We start from the raw sequence: 8,599 nt of genomic DNA, 5'->3' as shown, positions 1-8,599 counted from the left end.
GCCGTATACAAATGCTGTGATTCATGAGATCGTGCGCTTTGGTAGCATCGTTTTAATCACCATTCCTAGAGAAGCAGTGAAGGATACAACTGTTTTGGGGTATCAGGTTCCAAAGGTACAGATATCTTTTCTGTTCCAATGTGATCTTTGGCCATGAGTTAAATTCCTTGCAGTCATGTTTACCATTAAACCCTTTTCCCTCCAGTTCCACCCACCACAGATGGGTGTTAGTGACAGCACTGGCACACAGCACTTTTCCCCACCCATGCCCTCGGGCCTGTGCCTTTGTCTCATGAACAGTGAGTGAAAATGTTTGCCAAAAGCACCTGAGACAGTGTTCTGGGACAGTCTTACTTTCTGAGATCCTGTGATTTTCAAATACTTCATAAACATTTGAGCTCTTACACCTTCAAATGACCTCAGAGAAGACTTAACAGGAATGTACAGTGGTGTCAGTAGGGAAGGTGCAGCAGCCTGTTAATGGTAGGATATTGTTTGCCTTGTGTGCAAGTGGGAGATGGAATGTTTTCTTCACTGGTGATGTGAGACAATACCAAGCATCTACTCAATTAACTTAGGGCTTATTTTTCTTATTATTACTTCTCTGGCCTTATATTTGATATATAATGAAGATGTTTCCTCACAGCTTCTGAACTGCCACACAGCCTCAAATAAAAAGCTTCTGCCAGCTTCTTCGACTTGTCCAACTTTTCCAAACTTAACCTCAATGCCAAGCCTCCCCAAAGACACACATGGAGGCATCTTCCTGCACATCACTGGTCCACGGTGTTAGTCATGCACACCTTTCTCGCTCCCACCTTGAGAAACATAATCTGAAATATACTATTTCATTTCCAGGGTACTTTGTTCTTCATTTGTCAAAACCTGTGAAAGCTTGTCAGAAGTGGGAAAATCACTTTATCAGATTCAGGATAAGGTGCTAAAGAACCACAGACCACTCATTCTGTTTCATTTACTAACAGAATGGGAAAAAACCCAAAACATGAAGGAGTACAGCAGGGAAATTCCTGAACCTGAAATACTGAAATTTATTTTCTTATTTATTTTTTGAAGAAAAAAACCCCCTCAGAACAGTTTGAGATTAAAATATTTGTTTTTCTAATAAAATAATCTTTCATTTCTGCTGCCTCTCTGTGTGACCAGCAGTGTGCTGAATTTTAGCTGGAATCTGTTTTTGTACTTTTCTTCTTGATGTCTGAGAGACAGAACGGAGCCAACAGCATCTTCCTTTCAGGGCACTGTGATTATTGCAAACATAGACTCAGCTCTTTTTGACCCTGAGTACTGGGAGACCCCTCACCAGTTCAACCCTCATCATTTCTTGGACAAGGATGGAAATTTTGTGATGCCAGAAGCCTTCTTAGCCTTCTCAGCAGGTAGGTGCACTGATGACTGAACCCATTTGTGTGGGTTAGATTGTGAGTGTGAAGCTGTATTATTTTTATTGTGGAGAAGGCCAAAGGGAGTGTAATCCCAAACTATAGGAGCACATGTTTTTCACAGCCCAGAAAAAATGTTTTATTACAAAATCAAGTTGTTTAGTAATTGTATAAACCCTTGATTTTAGATTTTTGTGAAAATACAGAGAAGGTAAAAGGAGTAAGGCCCTAGAATTGCCAATAATTTGGGACTTTGAGTCCTTACGCTCTTGTCCTCCGTCATCTTCTGCATCTGCCAGGTTATGCTACTATAGTGGCTGTTCTGTGGTAAACTGCTCTGCTGGAGCTGGTTTGTTTTGTATAAATAATTCAATATCCATTGGTGCAGAAACTTGAATCTGGATCAGATACATCCCAGATAGTGATGTCTTTCCTGGGGAGCTTCTGGAATCACTCAGTATGTGAGTTTATAGAAGTTTAAACAAAGTCTCTTGGAGATCATGCCAGGATGGAATAGCCTGGTTGTCAGAGCCCTCAGCTGAGATGAGGAAGTGTCAGGCTCAGGTTCTTGGCCAAAATTGGGCAGAAAAGGAATATGAACTTTGGTTTCTTGTATCCAAGTTGAATGGCTTAGCTGTTACACTTCAGGGTCTGTCACTGTCTTTCTCTGTCTGGAAATGATATCCTGGACACAGTTAATTGGAAAATTGGGAAAAGTTTTCTCTTTAACAAGTTGTTTTCAAACATTATGTTGGAAAATGTCTAGTCAGGTGTAGAATGTCCCCTGTATTCTGTTTTTTTAGTACTGTTACTGAAGAAAAGTCAGCCTGTACTAAGTGGAAGCTGTGAGAGAACCTGAAGATGCTTTCTTATCATTCTTATTTTGAATCAAGAAAATGAAACTCAGTTCCTAGACTTGGGGAGTCCTATAGATTAGGAAGTAAAGCATGAAACTACTGAGAAGCATCTCTGGTATCTTCTGTAATCTGAGCAGATCCTGCAAACAAGGATTACAAACATTTCAATTGTTCAGTCAGTTCAGTCTGAAAGGAAAATGTCAAATTCAGGAAAGGCTTTTGTACCTTGATGAGGGTGAATGACACTCTTCTGAAAGGCTGGGAAGCAGGTGCTGCTTACAGATCTCTGTGGGGACTGACTGCTTTTTTCCCTCTGCAGGCCACCGTATTTGTCTGGGAGAGGTGCTGGCAAAGATGGAGCTTTTCATCATCTTCTGCAACCTGTTGCAGACGTTCAAGTTCACTCTACCAGAAGGAGTTAAGGAAGTCAAGACAGACATTATCTTTGGGAGCACAATGAAACCCCATCCATACAAGCTCTGTGCAGTTCTTCGCTAGGTTTCAGGGTGTTACAGATTTGAGAAAGAAGCGTTGCCACAGGTTTGCTAGTGTGCTGATCTTCTGTGCAACTTTTATGTTTTTCATTTCTAGCACAAATTAGTGTGAATCTGTCCTTGTGTTATATGCCTAAGAAGCTGGCCTTGAAAAATATTCTGGTTTTCCTGTGTCTGTAAAATCTCTGTACATTTTTTTTCCTGCTATGTAACAAATGAAATAAATATAGAAAATTATTATGGTGTCTAGTCTTACTAGAAACTCAACAGGAACCTTACTGGAGGGAGAAGGAATGTTAAAGCCAGGTGTTGGAGGAGCCTTGCCCTTGTTCCCATGCATTTGCAAATCTAGAGAAAAGCTTTTCCCAGAGCTGGTGGCTCTGGGCATTGCCAGGGCCCCTGGGTATGGTGCACAGGGGAACACAGAGGTGTTAGATGTGTGCCAGATGGTTTGTGTGTTTAGTCTAGAGCCGTGTGGAGATGATAGCCTGAATCTGGAACTAATAGAGCTGCAACCATGTAACCCTTCATTTGAGCATGAGGCTATAGACTCAGGCTGAAGGCGAAGGCAAACCCCTCATATTCCCTGATGAAGAATTGCAGAGAGGAGCCCCACTGCTGGTGAAACAAAGTGGGTGTAAATGGTTAACAGACCAGTGAGCTGGCCTGAAAATGATGGTGGGTGGGTTTTTTGGCTGTTGTTGTTATTTGGTTTTTTGCATGTATTGTTGTGGTGCATTTGAGAGGCTTTTCTATGAAAGAGGGAGTCCTCTCTCACAGTGGAGTTTGTAATGAAAATGGTGTACAGGAGTCTAGGTTGGACATGTCTCTTGATTGATGCCCAAAAGCACAGTTAAGGGAATCTACTTGCAGCTTTGTGAAGCAAATCTTGGTGCCTGCAAAGCAGGGAGAGGACATGAGAAATTTATGTAGAGTTTCCTGAGAGCTGTGTGAGAATCAAACTTCTTGAGAATTTTTTGTGAGCGCAGGGCAGCTGCACACAGCTTCCCAACAGCTGAGCTAAGGGAGATTTCAAGCTGCTGAGTTAAGAGTGCCTGTTAATAAGGCATGAACCTCAGGAGAAGAGCTGTGCAAGGTGCAGCTGGCAGAAGCAGGAACAGTGCCCAGGCAGGGCTAGTGAAGAGCACGTGCCAGAAACCACTCACATGGTGAGGCTGGCCTCGCTACCCAGCGAGATTTAAAAATCCAGGTCAGAGGGAGGGCTACTAGTGAATGTAGCAAATGCTCTGTTGCTCTACCGGTTTCCTTCCTTGAGAAAAAGACTTTACAATTGTTATTGCAATTATATTTCAAAGATTAGTTGCATTCCCATGTTTATCTACCATGTTAGAGTTTTCTTTCTTGAATATAATGCTGTTGGTTAAAAAAAAATATTCATTTTTTGTGAAGGAGCTCAATATCATAAGGTTTAGTTCTCTTTTCTTAGGCTTCTAGGTAGGGACTCAAATGGATGCTTTTATCATGAATTCCATGGATTTGAAGCTGGTGCTGCTGCTGCAGTGAGTCAGAGCTTGGCAGGAGAGATGCCTAAGCTTGGTGGGTCAAGCAGGTCAAGCTGATGTGGCTCTCTTGCTCTCTCTTACCTCTATGTGATGCTGCATTGTGTTGTGTTGATGTAGAGTCTGTTGGGAGTGGAGGGTGGGTTGTGCACTCCTGCAAAACTAGGATACAGGTTTTCTACTAATATAAAGATGGTGTTACAAAAATGGGTATAACAAGGCGATTGGGTAGCGGGTGTCTGCTCTGTTGACACCCAAGTCTTGGATGTCTCTGTGAGTATAGGACATATGAGAGACTGGGTAAGAGGTAAGGTTTAGGAACAGATGCACAGGATCCATATTGCTTTAAATCTTTTTTCACTTAAAGTATCTTTAAAAAAATTACTAATGGAGATACAAGTCCTTTTACAAACTTTTATGAAGGACTTCTATCTCAATTGGGAAATTTTTTTTAAAAGACTGTAAGTGAAAAAAGATTTTTATATGTTGCTGAATAGCATTTATGAATCTGCATTTCTCAATCATCTTTCACCACATATTAGAGGTCTGTCTGTGGGACCAGTTGGAGTTTGGAGACCACAGGTGAAAGCTGCATTATTTCTGCAGTTAGTAGCTCAAGATTGGAATTTCATTTCCCAAATGGGAAGGAAAAAACTATGGCAGGCAAAAAGGAAATGTGATAGATCAAGCAAGAAACTAGCTAGCACTGGAAGAGTTTTCACTCAGAAGTAATCTGTGTTTTTAAATAGACCCACGAGTCATCAGTTGTTCTTCTCTTAGTGGGACAAACTTCAGTACGGAATACTCTGTGCTCATCTCTTTGATTGCCTGGCAGAACACGCTGTGCCAATCTCATTCCTAATTTCTGTCCCAAGCAGTGCTGGCCTTTCATACCATTGTTGCCATGCCCAGTGTTTTCAAAACTAATATTCAGACCTGAGATTTCCAAACTGTTAGTTAGTACTGCTCCCAAGTGCAAAGAAACATGCTCTGTCAGATCGTTTGTAATGCTGCAAAATGATCAAGAAGAAGAGAAAAGGTACCTCAAATGTAACAACAAACAAGAAAATTAAGAGAAATCAGTGTAAGAAAAATAAGAAATCAGCAGAAAGGGGTGAGTATATTGTTTAACTGGAGTCACCTGGTAATGAGGGATGGTGCAATGATCCAGTTCTGCCTTTCATGTCCTAAGAGTTAGCATTGCAGTGAACATCATGTGAGATATTTTTCCCCAAACCTGGTCCAGCTCTATCTGGTAAGTTTTTGCATTTCTTATTAAAGTACAAGATTGAGGAGTCTAAACAAAAAAACCCAAACCATAAATGGCTATAATGTCTGCAGTTCTTTTGTAAGACACAGATCAATACTGTAGCCCGATTCCATTGTGTGAGCTGGTAACAAACCCTGCTGCTTCTTCTGCCTTGTCCAGCCTGAGCAACTTCTTGACCAGTGTGCTCTGCTACAGCTTTTCTGCCAACAGGATGGTCCTGCACCTTCCAAAGGCATCAACTGACAAATCTGTGGTAGACTGATCCTGTCCACAGAAGGGATTTCACTAGTGCAGCAATATCAGCATGCATGCAAACGTTTTTCACATCTCAAACCAATAGAGCTAAGTCAGCAAAATTTTAAGCACTGACTTGACCTGTGCAAATTTGTGTTCAAACATTTCGTTGTGTTAGGAGTTGATAAGTGTAAACAATCTCAACTTAATTAAAGTACAATGAGAAAGGTACTGAATGGCTTTCATAAAATCTGAGTATTTAAAAAAGCCTTATAATTAACTTTAAACTGGTCAAGAAAGGGATTTAAGTTTTCCTGTGTGGTTGACTGACCCACTCTGGTATCTTTGCTAACAGCATGTTCTTTAATGAAGATTAGTTTGTGATTTCAATATTGCTTATATTATTATTACAATATTAGTATTATACATATTAATTTACCAATTTGAATATTTTGATTTTGTTTGTATATGAAACCAAATGCAGGGCAGATGGACAGTATTTGTTGGTACCCTTTTGCATAAACAGAGATTGTAACTTCAGTGTTGCAGCTGGATTTTTAGTTGTTGGGGTTTTTTCAAGTGGTTACAGTCTTTGTAGGAAAGGACACAGTTATCAGAAGCACAACTTTGAGTATGTTTGCAAGCTAATTAGCTAGAGTGCAATGCACTATAACATGACATGTACATAGGTGAAGACTTAATTAATAATTTCTGGTCTTTTGGCTGTTGGACACCTATATCCTCTCCCTCCCATCCCTAGCTGTTTGTTGAACAACTGATTCTATTCTCGTTGCCATTTGTTGGGAAATATATTGATGTCAGTGTTGGGGATTCATAGAGCTAGATGAAGCTCCATTTTTGTTTGCCTCTTGCAGCATCTTTCTGGCATTTTCTATTCCCTTCAGTTCTTCCTCCTTCTCTCCATACATTGGGATTACAAAATTTGTTGGCAGTTGGATAAAACAATTCTTAGAAATATCAAACTCAAGTATAAATATACTGAGGAGAAAACCTAGAAACATGAGAAGAAAACTGTTGTAAACACTTACTCTTGGTTGTGGCAGTAAATTCTACCAAATAAGTTTCAAAGAATAAAACACTTACATATAGTCTCTTGTATAGTTGCTGGGGCTAAAAAAAACCGCCCACCTTGGAATATTGAAACACCTCATTGGGAGGAGAATGAAGATCAACCAATGCAGGAATGGATTAAAGGCATTTAAATTGATACTGACTATCTATTAACTGGAAATGGAATTAAAATGCCACACTGCTTTAAATTAACCTACTTCAATGTAAGACAGTCTACTTTGAAGAATTCAAGTACTGCAAAACACCTTAATACCTCAAAGCGTGATTCCTTATGCTCTCAAATGGGCATCTGAAGTTAGCAGGTATTTGTGACAGTTTTCACTGTAACTGTTTGATTTTCTCGTGTGTGTGTGTGTGTGTGTGTGCTGTGCTGTGCTGTGTTGCAGCCCTAGTTGTCTGTTATTTCTGCTCTTCTTAGCAAGGTTACAGCTCATGGCTGTCTTGTGCCTTGGAGCTCCTGACAATGCATTCCTCCCCTGGGCTTTGAGACCACCAAAGTCTCCTCCACAGGAGGACTCATCTGTGTACAGTTCATGGAGGTTGACCATCTCAAGACTGTGACACCAAGATGAGGTGAGTGATCAGTGTTGTATAAAATTAAATAAATCTCCACCTAGTCCAGTGAAACCTTTTTTGTTCATTTCCCATCATGGCCACCTCAGCATCCCCTGTGGAAAAGGGAGTGTGTCTCCAGCTTGGGCAAACGGCCTGCTTTTCTGGGCCTGACTTCAGGGAGAAGCATGTGAGGGTCCTGGTGAGGTGAAGACATTGGCCTCAGGTCTGTGGAGGGACTGGGAACGTGGATGTTACCAGCAGTAACCTTGCTGCTGGTTACAAGTACAACCTGAAGTTCAGTGTCCAAGTTCAGGGGCAGTTGCAGTGATGTTCTTCCTCTCTCCCCTCTCTCTGGCAAGATACCTACCCTCCCTCAGAAAATGGGGGAGAGGAGAGGAGCACATCTGCTGCCGTGACTTGCCCTGGCCATACATGTACTACTGCTGGGCGCAGAGACCCTGTGTGGCACCAAGTAGGTACTTGAGGATCTGTTGCTGGGTTCCAGGACCCTTTCTGTCCCCAGTTTTGGCAGGTGGATTTCAGAGAAAGCAGCTCCTACAGAGTGTTTCTTTTTGCTTCTAGAGCTCCCCTGCTGTACCCCCAAGCAGTCAGTGGTGAGCTGATGTGAGAGGAGTGAAGAGGGAGAAGTCTGGTGTGATCCTGGGGAGGGACCTCTGCTCTCACCAAGGACTGTCCTGGATACTCGAAACTACCTCCCTAGAAGGTATGGGAGGTGCTAGCCCTCTTCAAGAGCCAAGTTTTGTTTGCTTGCTTCTGTTGACCTATTTTTCTTTAGCTATTGCTTTTCATCCCTCTCAGTTGGTATCTAAAAAACTGTGCTCTCCTAGCATCGCTCCTCAGGGTGCAGTGGCAGGCAGGTGAGGTCAGGGACACGGTCTGGAACCCTATTATTAGCCTGGGAGAGTGAACTGCCTCTCTGAATAGCTGTCACTAATATTTGCCTGACAACGCGCTAGCAGCAACGTGCTTTGTGCGTGGGAGGTGGAAACTACTCCTGAAACTGAATTTGGAGCATGGAACATAAGTAATGTAGCCTTCCCTGCCCTGAGGCTGGTAGAGCACAGGCCACAGTGTGCTACAGTTCAAAAGCCAAAGTAGAAGGCACACAGATCTTTTTCTCTGAGAGCTGAAAGGAAGTGGGGAGAGGAGAATGGGC

The 8,599-nt window shown here is 41.9% G+C and overlaps 1 protein-coding gene across 1 annotated transcript in view; it reads left to right on the top strand.

Annotated features, from left to right (window-relative positions):
• Nucleotides 1-2,755, top strand: part of LOC104522244 (cytochrome P450 2J2-like) — a 10,476-nt gene extending 7,721 nt beyond the window's left edge. Inside the window, 3 exon segments of the mRNA XM_010164479.1 lie at nt 1-115; nt 1,256-1,397; nt 2,577-2,755. The exon segment at nt 1-115 is cut by the window's left edge and continues 19 nt beyond it. Of these exon segments, the coding sequence (XP_010162781.1) occupies nt 1-115; nt 1,256-1,397; nt 2,577-2,755 (436 nt within the window).
• The last annotated feature ends 5,844 nt before the right edge of the window (nt 2,756-8,599 follow it).

Source organism: Antrostomus carolinensis, unplaced genomic scaffold (genome assembly GCF_000700745.2).
Source record: "Antrostomus carolinensis isolate BGI_N321 unplaced genomic scaffold, ASM70074v2 scaffold11223, whole genome shotgun sequence".
In the NCBI taxonomy this organism is placed as follows: Eukaryota; Metazoa; Chordata; class Aves; order Caprimulgiformes; family Caprimulgidae; genus Antrostomus; species Antrostomus carolinensis.
Note: the sequence above shows the minus strand (reverse complement) of the source record. Positions and strands in the feature narration are given on the sequence as shown.